The sequence below is a fragment of the Saccopteryx leptura genome, chromosome 10, assembly GCF_036850995.1.
Source record: "Saccopteryx leptura isolate mSacLep1 chromosome 10, mSacLep1_pri_phased_curated, whole genome shotgun sequence".
Lineage (NCBI taxonomy): Eukaryota > Metazoa > Chordata > Mammalia > Chiroptera > Emballonuridae > Saccopteryx > Saccopteryx leptura.
The window spans coordinates 61,162,039-61,176,386 of NC_089512.1; the positions used below are offsets into that span (position 1 = coordinate 61,162,039).

At 41.9% G+C, this 14,348-nt stretch overlaps 1 protein-coding gene across 3 annotated transcripts in view; it reads right to left on the minus strand.

Moving 5' to 3' along the window:
* The window catches only part of ERC2 (ELKS/RAB6-interacting/CAST family member 2), a 1,061,162-nt gene that overhangs the window by 1,020,104 nt on the left and 26,710 nt on the right, over positions 1-14,348 (minus strand). For all 3 annotated transcript variants that reach the window (XM_066351701.1, XM_066351699.1, XM_066351702.1), the window contains exon 2: positions 3,610-4,406. In XM_066351701.1, the coding sequence (XP_066207798.1) occupies positions 3,610-4,266 (657 nt within the window). In that variant the 5' untranslated portion in view covers positions 4,267-4,406. The remainder of the gene's footprint in view (positions 1-3,609; positions 4,407-14,348) is intronic.

A 14,348-nucleotide genomic window follows, 5' to 3' on the forward strand; every position in this document is an offset into this window, starting at 1 on the left:
AGCAGCAATAATATTATTAGAAACAGCAGCAACAGTGTAAGTCTGCATTGTTCCCTGAACTTTATTTCATCTAGTTCCACTTTTTGACAACATAAGAACCCACTGGCAGAGATTTCTAGGTTCCCTTATATCTAACTCTGCTCTCCTTCCTGGTAAGAGGAGAGGACTGCACCTCCCAGCTCTTGCAATTGTGTCACTTCCTGTCCAAGGAATTGAGGAGCCATTGTGCCATTTTTAGGGATTTTTGCTCTACTGTAGCCATGTGCCATGATGCAGAAAGCCTGGATCCTGAGTTACTACCTGGAGGGAAATCAACCTTGGAAAGTCACTTGACCAGCTTCATACTTCAGGTGAAGATAAAATAAATCTCTGATGTTTCAAGCCTTTGAAACTTGAGGTTTGTTAATTATTCCATCAGGATCCACCCTAAGATAACCACTTGGTACACCTATTCCTCTAAAAGTGAACCTGACATATTTCCAAGGGGTACTTCAACCTTTTTAAAATAACTTGCTTTTTTGCCTGACCAGGCGATGGCGCAGTGGACGAGCATCGGACTGGGATTCGGAGGACCCAGGTTCGAAACCCTGAGGTCACCAGGGCTCATCCAGCTTGAGCACGAACTCACCAGCTTGAGCGCGGGGTCACTGGCTTGAGCATAGGATCATAGATATGACTCCATGGTCGCTGGCTCAAGCCCAAAGGTTGCTGGCTAAAGCCCAACGTCGCTGGCTTGAGCCCAAGGTCACTGGCTTGAGCAAGGGTCACTCACTCTGCTGTAGGTTCCCGGTCAAGGCACATATGGGAAAGCAATTAATGAACAATTAAGGAGCCACAACGAAGAACTGATGCTTCTCATCTCTCTCCCTTCCTGTCTGTCTATGCCTATCTGTCCTTCTCTCTGACACTCACTCTCTCTCTGTCAAAAATAAATAAATAAATAACTTGCTTTTTGTTTATCTTTATATTCTTTATTTTGTAATACTAGCTCATATTGCAAATAAATTGACTTCTCAAACTCTCCAAGCCTCTTCCTCCTTTTATATTATATTTTTAACCTAAAAAAGAAAATAACTACATTTTACTTATATCTAATATACAGATTAATACTGGGGCTTTCCCTAGGTCCTATGTTATAGTCATATGTCACCCAAGTACCCAAGGTAGCCTATGATCATTGTAGGTTCCAGAACAAGAAAAGGGTAATGGGAGCCTACTTAACTATTCACCTGCTTCCAGCTTAAGGCCACATGGACAGTGAAGTAATATTATGGATGTCACCTAGTTTAAACTGAGCTAACCCTCATGAAATAAACAAGACATTTTAGTTTTTTTCTAGGAGCTAAACAGTTTTGTGTGTCATTAAAATTTACCTCAACATACTATTTATTTTACTTTGTCTCTTCCATATTTAATTTTTTGTGAATGTCATAAATAACATATTGACATAGTAGCACATTGTGTAATTTATAAATAAATATACATGTATAAGGAGGAAATCTATGCTCAAAAATATTTAATGATCAAAGCATAAGGTAAAAGCAATTTTGGAACTGACAGTTAAGAGAATAGCTTTCAACTTTGTCATCACTTGCATCATGGCTACTTTGCTTTAACCACTTCCAAAACAACTGAAAAAGAAAGAAAACCAGTACAGAACTGGGGAAATGCACATAGCTACAGCAGTTTCAAAGGATTTCATGAATCAGCAAAGTCAGGAAAAAAGGATTAATAATAATAGTAAAGAGCATTCATTTGATTTAGGAGTAAAGGGCAATGCTTTCTGTTTCAACTAAAAATTATTTTTCACATCTGAAAATGATTCAGATATTTAAAGGGATAGGTGATTGCTTTCTACTTAGAAAGTGAACAAACAGCAGATTCTCATACAAATCAGAAATGCTTCTACAAGTGCTTGGACTCCAAATGGGTAGTAGCCTGGGAAAAAGAAAGGAAGGTCAGCAAATGACCCTAAGAAAGGCAGAGCACTTCATTGGGCCAAAACAAAGATCAATTATCAGAGAATCACTGTTTTAGCCAAGTTGAAATTATCTCAAATTTCTACAGAAAGTTAAATGATATCTCGGAATTTTTTTCAGCTAAATGGCACAACATCCTCTACTCCCTGTCTCTTAGCACTTAACTCACTACCAGTAAGAGGTGAAGCTGGGATTTAAACTCAGGAATGTCTGACTCCAAAGCCCTTATGAAAATAGCATCAGATAAATGAGCCTCACAACAGGTGGGATGTGAAAATCAAGACTGGCTGGCACTGAAAGGGAGGAGGCAGGGAGAGGAGGTGCTGTGGAGTCCCCAGTAGAAGAAAATGGAAAGAACAAAGTAATGGAGGTGGGAAACCTTGAGTATGTGCAGGAATTACCAAGTGTCGGCTCTGGAAGCACTGGAGATGTGGAACGGGGTGATACGAGATGATGCTGGAAAGAACACTGATTCAGGCCTTCCAGTAGAAGGCTGAACCAAAGAGGTTGACTTCATTCTGGAGGCAATGAGCAATTAAGGAGGGCTTTAAAGCAGGGGAATGGTATAACTGCAGGTAGACTCTAGGAAAACTAATCTCACTACGACACTGAAGATGGATCAAAGAAAAATAAGATGTCTAACACACAGTATGTACTTAATACTGAATGGATGAGACAGAAATGCATTGTTTCTATAACATGACATGAAGCCCATTCTACCCAACAACACTTAATATTGTTCAATTTGCTATTTAAAAAACACTCCACTCGTTGTAGAAGGCAATAATGCTGCTGGTACTTCAAAAAAAAAAATCAATTCACCAGTCAAATGTGGCCCATTAATGTTACTGTTAAAAATGTTTACTCTGGCCTTGGCCACTGACTCAGCAGGAGAGCATCAGCTCAGTGTGTGGGAAGTCCCAGGTTCAATTCCTGGTCAGGGCACACAGGAGAAGTGACCATCTCCTTCTCCACTCCTCTACCTCCACCTGCTCTCTCTCTTTCACTCTCTCTCTCTCTCTCTCTCTTCCCCTCCCATAGCCATGGCTCAGATGGTTTGAGCAAGTTGGCCCAGGCACTGAAGATGGCTCCATGGCCTCGCCTCAGGCACTAAAATAGCTCGGTTGCCAAGCAATGGAGCAGCGGCCCCAGGTGGTCAGAGCATCACCTTATAGGGGGCTTGATGGGTGGATCCTGGTCGGGACACATGCAGGAGTCTCTCTGCCTCCCTGCCTCCCCACCTCTCACTTAACAAAAACACACACACAAAAAAAAGTCTACTCTTGCAAAAATTAACATTTTCCTCTTCTATTTAAAGGGAAGTACATCTGAGTTGCTGCTGTGACTGCTGAAAAAGAAAGCATAATTAACCAAGTGTAAAAGTTAGGCAATGAGAAGTGTTCCTCTCTCTTCTGCAACAATGTGGAAAGGTTATTGGAAAATAAGGAGACCACAAGCTGTAATCTCATAATTCTTATGCCCTCTTGTAGTCTCCAAGTCAAACACATACTTCAGAGCTTGTTTGATGATGTCATACTTTCTTCTGCACAGGTCCTGGTACCATTTGCAAAGCATCAACTACTCAATAAGAAGTCAAGGTTGAAAAACACTGAGGTGAGTCATAACCTACCTGATTTTCTTCATGGGAAACCCGCATCTGCTCCTTGAGGACAGACATCCGGGCTGCTTCTTCTTTCCTCAAGACTCTCTCCTTCTTGAGCTCAGGACTCCAGAACGTCTTGATACTGTTCATGGAAGAACCCAACTTGCTGTCTTTGATGTCTAGCTCTTTCCGAAGGAGGTCATTCTCTCTCTGAAGTTCCTTGAGCTGGGCTTGAAGGTCTAACATTGTGCTATCCCTTACCTGCCTCAACATGGAGGGGACCTGGTGGTGGTGATGATGGGATGAACTGGTCAGACCACCATGTTGATCTGTGTATGAAAGGACATCTGTGTGGGAAAGTCCAGCAGAAGCAATATTGGGACTACTCCCCATAGCTGTGACCCGACCTCCATATACAGCTCTATTTGTGGCCCTTCCCAGAGTCATAGTGCCCTTTGGGTAAGTTGTTGAAGCCACCCCCTCATGATCACTCAGATACATGGGTCCAGATGTAGCATAGGCTGCATTAAGGGACTGGATATTCTCCATGGACAGAGTCTTGCCTGTTCCTCCACCTCCCCCACTACTTGTTCTTCGGTGGCCCAAACGAGGAGACCTTGGCAAACGAGGAGATCTGGAAGGGCTCCCTTCCAGATTGGTGATTGTTCTTGCACTTCCATACATTTTTCTTCTATTATGAGGTGCTACTGAAGAAAAGGAATATTATACTAAGCTGGGGATCAAGCTAATATTTCCACTGTTAGCTGGAATTTTCATTGCATTCTTCTCATAGTCTGTACCCAGAAATGACTCCAATCAGAGATCTGAAAAATGAGAAAGGGATAATCAAAAACAAACTTCTATAGAACTCTGACTATAGCTTCATTATGTTTTTAAAAATATATAGATAGAAATAGATAAATGATGATAATAATAGATGAATGAATAATAGAGGGATATACCCATGTTCATTTAAAAAGAAAAGTAACCCTAAAAATTTACTTACTATATCTCAACATTTTGTAAATCCCCCCAACCCACCCCCACTCCCATGCAAGGTCACAAGTTTTCCAAGCAAAAATAGTGCTTTTTTTTTTCATAGAAAATTAAGCTCGGCATTTGGGTTGTTTTAAGTGACAGTTGAGACCTCCAGAAAATTGACCACAGGATTCCTCATCACAGGGACATTATTTATAAAAACTCTATCCTGGTGGCATGACCCCCCAAGCACAAGTGACCTGACAGTGACTCTAAGAAGCTGTTACTTCCTAAGATGTCAAATAATAGTCAACCATTGTGCTCACTACAGACATCATTAATCCATCACAGTCCTTTTTTACACTAGGCTCAGAACTCTTTCAAACACAGCACTCTAGATAGTTTACCATCAATCAACTGGCATTGACACATGTCTTAGAACCTGTTGACCATCTTGGAGCTAAAAGAAAAAGAGGTGGCTCAACCAATGAAACTCCCAATATATAGCCAGATCCTAATGCTACCATCAGAGAAGATAACAGTTCTATCTCTTACCTCTTTCACTTACATCTTTCAGGCTGGCATTTAGGGACTTCTTTTCAATTTTTGCTGACCTAAATATGCATATTAACCATTCCATACCTGTACAGAAAACGCACAGGAGAACAATGTACCATGTCAGAGTCCCTAGCCCCATGACCCCTAGAGAAAAGTAGTAGAAGCTCCCAGTCATGATTACTAAAGTACATTGGTACAGATTTTATGTAGCCAGCACTACAAAACTGTGATTACTCCATCAGTGCTGGTATCCAAATGCCCTTAATGGGGTACATCATGATCTCCAGCTCTTCCTCTTAGGGTATACTTGGCGTACTCTCTTTTTCTTCAGCTTTAAGATCTTAAGAGCAGACTCTGGAAAGGGCCAGACTGAGGTTCAACTCTCCACGCCAACAGCTGACTAGATGAATGAACTTAAGCAAATTACTTAACTATTAAGAACTTCCTTTCTCCAATCAAGAAAATGTGTGTAATATAAACCTAACTCATAGTATCCTAAGAAAAAGAGATGATACTTAGAAAACATCTAGCTTGGTACCTAGCAATAATTTCTGTTGGTAGTATCAATAAGTACATTAATAGCATCATACAGAGTATCTTTTATTTTTACCTGCCTATTATTCATCCCATTCCTCCCCACTGCCCAGCCTCTCCCACACACACACATTCTGGTAACACCATCTCTGTTTTCCTTAGAGAAATTGTCCCCTACCTGCTACTCACAGTCATTAGGTTAGGTAAGGCTGATTCCCTCTACTTCATCCTGGACAGTCATCCTATTCCATCCCCCAAACATGGCAGAAGCTTTAAAATGGACATGTCCCATATTGGTCCAAAAGATTCTATGCCATGGCTTTACATGAAACTAGGAAAACAGGCTCAATTTTAGCCAGAATTACTTGAGTTCAAGATGGAGCTTCTGAGTACTGCCACATAAAAAGGGTTTTCCTGAGAGTGAAGCTAATGCAAAACAAACCAGATTTTTTTTTTTTTTTTTTTTTACAGAGACAAAGTCAAAGAGAGGGATAGACAGGGACAGACAGACAGGAATTGAGAGATGAGAAGCATCAATCATTACTTTTTCATTGTGCATTACAACACCTTAGTTGTTCATTCATTGATTGCTTTCTCACATGTGCCTTGACCGCAGGCCTTCAGCAGACCAAGTAACCCCTTGCTCGAGCCAGCGACCTTGGGTTCAAGCTGGTGAGCTTTGCTCAAACCAGATGAGCCCACGCTCAAGCTGGAGACCTCGGGGTCTCGAACCTGGGTCCTCAGCATCCCAGTCCAATGCTTTATCCACTGCGCCACCACCTAGTCAGGCCAGACTTTAAATAGTGTGAAATCAAGCCAGGTGACATCACTTGATACCCTAGATCAGTGGTTCTCAAACTTTTTGAAGTCAGGGCACATTTAAAATCCTAGAGATAATTGTAGGCACACTATATACAAATTTCTGAGAAATGTTATAATAATTAAATCAAATATTAAAGAAAAAATATACAGTCCAAGCGTGCTTTTATGGTAATTAAATGAAATAAATATGACAAAATTAAATTTATTCTGACATTAAAAAAACATTTTTATGTTACATTTTTTGTTATGCTTTTTATAATTCATAAATTAGAGGGGTTAAAAAATTAAAAAATGACAAAAAGTTATCTTTTTATATATAGAGAGACATTCTTAGTAAGATTTAGTAAATTCTGCAGGTCCTGGCATGAATGTCTTGTTTTTTCAATCTTGTGTTTATAAGAAACATAAATAATATAATGATGTGTTAATAATAAATATAATAATAATGTGTTAACAAAAATAGCGGTATTTCCAAAATGAAATGGTATAATAGAGTAATTATATTTATTTTTATATCTGGGCACATGCCACGAACCAGCACAGCTAGTAATTCCAGGTTCCGAGTGGGAACGGTGAAGAATTAAGAAAATACGGGGTCAGGAGGGCCCTGTAATTGCTGCTGACAAGAACAAGGCATGCCCAAAAGCCGCATCTTGCTTTATTTATAGGGCAAAGTGAGGCCATTAGCAAATCAATGGTCTCTGATCATGTTTCCAAGGCAACTCAAGAATTTTACCAAGTGCAGAAAACCTCCACCATACATATCATCTTAACTTTACACCAAACAAAGGATAGAAGAAATTTGCCTCCAGTCTTTCCAGGAAACATGGGGAGTAGGATAAACAATCCAGCACCACAGCTTAACAGCCTTTTGCAACCTAATCAGGCAAGTGAGGTGGGGGGTTGGTTAGACTGTCAGCTTACAGCCAATTCCCCACACCTCTGTCCCCCAAAAACATAAACTCCAAAAACCCTTTTGGTTTTTTGGTCCGCAATAGGCACATATTTCTCTGGAATACCATAGAGTACACCTGGAAATCTTCTAGGGCACACCAGTGTCACACTTTGAGAACCACTGCCCTAGATCCAGCAGTCATTGATGCTACATCTATCCCTAGGCCATTTTAGTTACATATGCCAGGTAGACTGACTGCATCAATGGCCTCAATTTGTTATCCCTTTCTGTATCTGCCTCTTTGTACCCTCACAGTTTTACCCTGGGTTCTGTCACATGACTTTCTCTGGCCAATAAGGAGATAACAAATGTGAAGCAAGTAGAGGCCTGTAATAGCACGTGTGTATTTACTCTCTTAATCATTTTTTTCTGCCACAGAAATTAGAGCATGCCCAGTCTAGCCTGCTGGAAAATAACATAAAACAAAGTCCAGGTGTCCTAGCCAATTGCCAACCCATTTGAGCAAGCCCAGCTAAGGTCAGCAGAGGGACCTAGCCAGCCAGCTTCTGCCCACAGATGCATGCACAAGTCCAACTGAGAACTGCTGAACTCCACAGTCATGGACTAAGTAAATACTTCTTAAGATGTCACTTATGTTTTGTGGTTGGCTGTTCTGCAGCATTCATGGGGCAACAGATATCTGATATACTCACCCATAAATTTCCTTTTTTGCTACATTCATTTCAGTTGGGATTATCTGTCACTTGTTCCCTAAAAAGTCTTCACATATAGTATGAAGAAATATCTTCCATCAAGGCTTCTCCTTCCCCTAAAAAAGTCTCTACAAAGAATTATATATCTGTCTCTAACTAAGGAACTTAGTTTTTTTTCCTCTGAAGTTGGAAACGGGGAGGCAGTCAGATAGACTCCCGCATGTGCCTGACCGGGATCCACCTGGCATGCCCACCAGGGGGCGATGCTCTGCCCATCTGGGGCATTGCTCTGTTGCAACCAGAGCCATTCTAGCACCTGAGGCAGAGGCCATAGAGCCATCCCCAGCGCCCAGGCCAACTTTGCTCCAATGGAGCCTTGGCTGTGGGAGGGGAAGAGAGAGACAGAGAGGAAGGAGAGGGGGAGGGGTGGAGAAGCAGATGGGTGCTTCTCCTGTGTGCCCTGGCCAAGGAATCGAACCCAGGACTGCTGCACGCCAGGCCCATGCTCTACCACTGAGCCAACCAGCCAGGGCCTAAGAAAGTTAGTTTTAAGTGTTATATTGCTCAGAGCAATAATATTTGTTTTACCTGATAATATGCAAAAATAATTTTGTATATGATTTCTGCATGAAAAACCAGTTTTATAAAAAAGGTAAATCAGATCTTAGCCAAGTAGCTCAGTTAGTTAGAGTGTCATCCCCATACACCAAGGTTGTGGGTTCAATCCCTGGTCAGAGCACATATAAGAATGAACTAATGAGCCTGACCAAGCGGTGGATCAGTGGATACAGTGTTGGACTGGGATGCGAAGGACCCAGGTTCGAGACCTCAAGGTCACCAGCTTGAGTATGGGCTCATCTGGTTTGAGCAAAGCTCACCAGCTTAGACCCAAGGTCGCTGGCTCAAGCAAGGGGTTACTTGGTCTGCTGAAGGCCCACGGTCAAGGCACATATGAGAAAGCAATCAATGAACAACTAAGGTGTCGCAATGAAAAACTAATGATTGATGCTTCTCATCTCTCTTCGTTCCTGTCTGTCTGTCTCTATCTATCCCTCTCTCTGACTCTCTCTGTCTCTGTAAAAAAAAAAAAAAAAAAAAAAAAAGAATGAACTAATTAATGCACAAAGAAGTGGAACAACAAATTGATGTTTCTTTCTCCCTTCTTCTCTCTCTAAAACCAATAAATAAAATAAATTTCTAAGACTTCCTAACTGGCCTAATAATCAATTTTTTTAATTATTAAAACAACTAATAGATGATTATAAAAAAATTTTAAAACAGATATGTATACAGAAGAAAATGAAAGCACTCTCAATCCTGTCACTCATAGACAACCTCTGTTAACAAGCTGATATTATTGCTTCCAATTCCTTTTAAGTGTGTGTGGGTGTGTATACACATATATATTTACACATATATATAATTTATATGATATTAATATTATATTCTATACATCATGAACTCTTTTTCTCAATGGTTTTATTTTATTTTCTTTGAGAGTGGCAGGGAGAGAGAGAGACAGGAACATTGAGCTGCTCCTGTATGTGCCCTGACCAGGGAATTGAACTGGGCAACCTCTATGCTCTGGGACAATGCTCCAACCAACCAAGCTATCCAGCCAAGGCTTAATTTTTATTGATTTTTAGAGAGACAGAGAAAGGAAGGGAGAGAGAGGGGAGAGGAAAAGGAAGTATTTGTTGTTCCACTCAGTCATGCATTTTTTGGTTGCTTCCCGTGTGCTCCCTAACCAGGGATTAAACCCGCAACCTAGTTGTTTTGGGATGACTCTGTTAACAGAATGAGCTAACCAGCCAGGACCTCAATGGTTTTACTCTTACATCATCTCCTTTTTCCACTTAACATTAATGTCATAAAACTTTTACACAACAACCTGACTGGTGGTGGCACAGTGGATGGAGTGTCAACCTAGGATGCTGAGGTCCCAGTTCGAAACCCTGTGGTAGGTGGCTTAAGCACGGGCTCACCAGCTTTAATGTGGAATTGCTGGCTTGAGCATGGGATCATCAATACGATCCCAAGGACACTAGCTTGAGGTTGCTGACTTGATGCCCAAGGTCACTGGCTTGAGCAATGGGTCAATGGTTTTGCTTGGAGGTACACCCCCGTCAAGGGACATATGAGAAGCAAGCAATGAACATCTAAAGTGATGCAACTACAAGCTGATGCTTCTCATCTCTCTCCCTCTCTCCCTCCCTCCCTCCCTCTCTCTCTCTCTCTCTCTCTCTCTAAAATACTTATATTTTTGCACAATGTGATTTTCATGGTCTTCATGAGTTCCCAAAGATGGCCATCAAAAATCCCTTCCCTTCCTGTATACATCTGCCTCTCCTCCCATCAAGAAATGGACTTTATTTCCCTTCTTCTTGAACTTGGCCTGGCCTGTGACTGCTTTGACTAAAAGATGCTGCAGGAGTGACATTGTTCCATCTCTAAGCCAAACCCTAAAGAAGCATAACAGCTTCTAGTTTAGTCCTCTTAAAACCCAGAGGTGTAAGGTCCAAGTTGTCCTGCTGGAAAGAGAAGCCACACAGAAAGACCCCAGAAGATGAGACACCACACGAAAAAGAGGCCATGAGGGCCTGACCTGTGGTGGCGCAATGGATAAAACGTCGACCTGGAAATGCTGAGGTCGCCGGTTCGAAACCCTGGGCTTGCCTGGTCAAGGCACATATGGGAGTTGATTCTTCCAGCTCCTCCCCCCTTCTCTCTCTCTCTCTGTCTCTCTCTCTCCCTCTCTCTGTCCTCTCTAAAAATGAATAAATAAATTAAAAAAAAAAAATTAAAAAAAAAAAAGAAAAAGAGGCCATGAGAAGAAGAACTAAAGTATCCCAGCCAACAGCTAGCACCAAGACACAGGCCACTGAGACACACCAGCCTGGAGCTCCCAGGCCAGCCTCCCTGCCATCAGGAATCAGCTGCATGAGTGACAACCACACTATGTATACCAGAAGGACTTCCCTATAACCCACAGTGATAGGAAATAATAACTTATTGTTTAAAGCCTCCTGAGCTAGGAGGTTTTGGGTTGTTACACAGCAAAAGAACTGAAATAGTCACTTAAAGTTTCGTTGAATGGTTATCTAATCATTTAATCAATCACCTATTATGGAATACTTAGGTTATTTTTAATGGAAATACCAAAGTTAATATTCTGACTAATAAAACTTTATAAATCTCTTATTACTTCCCTAGGATAAAGTTCGAGTAGAATTACAAGATGGAAATTGAAACTCTCTTGATTGCCACTATCAAAATTCCCCCAAGAAATGTTGAAATAATTTACATTCACACCTATACTATGTCTATTTTTCCTCTACTGCTGTTACTCTTCATTCTCAACATATCCTGGAAGCCATCAACTTCTTTTGTGGCTACTAAAAATCCCTGAATTACCCAACTCGGGAGCACAGCTCTGCATCTTCAGTAAATACACCTTAACAAGCAATACCAATTCTGTGCTACAACAGCTCTGCTTTAGGTTAGTGCTTCCTCAATAGTTTGTCCAATGTTTGGATAAATAAGGCTAACGGGCGGTTTGATTTTATACCAAATGTCTCAGAGACTTTAAGATACTAATGTGTATGGAACTATTCCAAAATGGAGTATGCAATGTAGTGTTTTCTAAATTTATTTGACAAAAGAACACTTTTCCCTTCAGAATACATAGTATTTTTTTTTTTTTTTTTGTATTTTTCTGAAGCTGGAAACGGGGAGAGACAGTCAGACAGACTCCCGCATGCGCCTGACTGGGATCCACCTGGCACGCCCACCAGGGGGCGACGCTCTGCCCACCAGGGGGCGATGCTCTGCCCCTCCGGGGCGTCGACCAGAGCCACTCCAGCGCCTGGGGCAGAGGCCAAGGAGCCATCCCCAGCGCCCGGGCCATCTTTGCTCCAATGGAGCTTTGGCTGCGGAAGGGGAAGAGAGAGACAGAGAGGAAGGGGGGGGGCGGGGGTGGAGAAGCAAATGGGCGCTTCTCCTATGTGCCCTGGCCGGGAATCAAACCCGGGTCCCCCGCACGCCAGGCCAACGCTCTACCGCTGAGCCAACCGGCCAGGGCCATACATAGTCTTTTTTTTTTTTTTTTTTTTCATTTTTCTGAAGCTGGAAACAGGGAGAGACAGTCAGACAGACTCCCGCATGCGCCCGACCGGGATCCACCCGGCACACCCACCAGGGGCGGTGCTCTGCCCCCCAGGGGGCGATGCTCTGCCCATCCTGGGCGTCGCCATATTGCGACCAGAGCCACTCTAGCGCCTGAGGCAGAGGCCACAGAGCCATGCCCAGCGCCCGGGCCATCTTTGCTCCAATGGAGCCTTGGCTGCGGGAGGGGAAGGGAGAGACAGAGAGGAAAGCGCGGCGGAGGGGTGGAGAAGCAAATGGGCGCTTCTCCTATGTGCCCTGGCCGGGAATCGAACCCGGGTCCTCCGCACGCTAGGCCGACGCTCTACCGCTGAGCCAACCGGCCAGGGCAGTCTTTTTTTACTAACCATTTACTTATTTACTTAATAAATATTTTTTAAGCATCAGCTTAATTGCCAGTGTTGAATGCTGGGGATAAAGCACTGATTGAGACAGACAGAGCCTCTGTCTATGGAAAGTTTTACCCATGAGCACAGACCTTCTCAGAGTTTGAGAGGAAAGGGCTCACAGGAACTGGGCACTGCTTTAAGAGCACGGACACAAAATTGACCCAAAAGAATCAGAACTGAGTTTTAAGTGGAAAATAAAATAAACCAAAATGATGACAGGTTGGACTTTTCACCCTATAGGGCAAAAAATAAATAGTTATTGAGGTGACATTAGTTAATAAAATTACATAGGTTTCGGGTGTACCACTCTATAATACATATCTGTACACGGCACCACATGTTCACCACCCCAAGTCAAGTCTCCTTCTATCACCACTTACCCCCCTTATCTTCTTCCCTCTCCTCACACCCACTTTCCTTCTTGTAATCACCACACTGTTGTCCGTGTCTATGAGCTTTTTTCTTTTGCTTCATCCTTCCACCTTTATACCCAGGCCCCCACTGTAATTATCTTTCAAATACTCCACAAAAAGCCAGAATGTCAAAAGGAACACAAGTCAGCCATCCACAGCCTGTGTGTCCAAGAAATGAGCAGACAGGATGATGTTGCTCACCCCAACATCCCACCAGGCAAGAGGTATTAAGTACAATTTCACAGACTTGACCAAATCAAATAAGAACTTAAGAGAACGTTTAAATGGTAACAGAATACTTTTGTCACCACAACCCGTCTGCTTAACAGTAAATTTTAATTAGCTACCTAGGCCCAACACTTTATTTGGTAGTAGTCTCTGCTACCAAATTTACAAAGAGCTGGGAAGGTTTGCTGGATCAATGTCACCCTTAAAGCAAATGTGGACTTCACAGATGAGGCAAAGGCCAGCTGGCAAGGTAAGCCAAAAGTGAGTTCCCATGTCTCATGATTCCTATTGGTTCTACTGAGTTATGCACAGCCCCCTACCCCCAACCCAGTTGTATTTAGTCGCCTGATATATTTTTAGGTACTTGTTTTGACACTCAGGATTTATTTGGTTGCCATATCCTAATTCTCATCTACCCTGATTTTTTTTTTAAGTTCTGTAAAATGAATCCCTGAGAAAGAGCAAAAAGATCAACTTTATTCAGCAATCAATAATGCAATAATGTCTTCTGTTTTCCATTACTGACTCCAAGAAAACCATTTCTGAGCTTTCTACCCACCTATAAATGCATTATAGGAAATAAGGTCGCAATTAAGATCTTATTGTTTTAAATATTACTATAAAGCCAAGATAAGTTCAATCATTGAGCTTTCTTGTGAACTCTTAAAAACACCTGCTTTCTTATAGATTGGTGATGTAGAATCCTAAGAAGGATAAGTTATTAATTAGACCAAACTGTAGACAGAAACAGAAATGTGTAATTTCTTGTCTGTAGGACAAGAAATTAATTGCACTTTAAAAGCACCTCATGAATAAAATTTGATATCCACAAATAAGTTCCATTTAAAGCTCAAAAGCAAAAAAAAATCAAAGATGGTCTTACGAACCTATAAGAATACTTTTTCTAATTGAATATGGATTCATAAATAAAATATACACTCCTCCACTTACTCTCTTAAAAGGTTGAAGGACTCTCGAAATGTAAACTCAGGGGGCAAAATGGTAGAGAGCCTTGATTCCTGTCTACCGCAAGCATCTCAGACTATCATGGCCTGGAATGGTCTATTTTAAG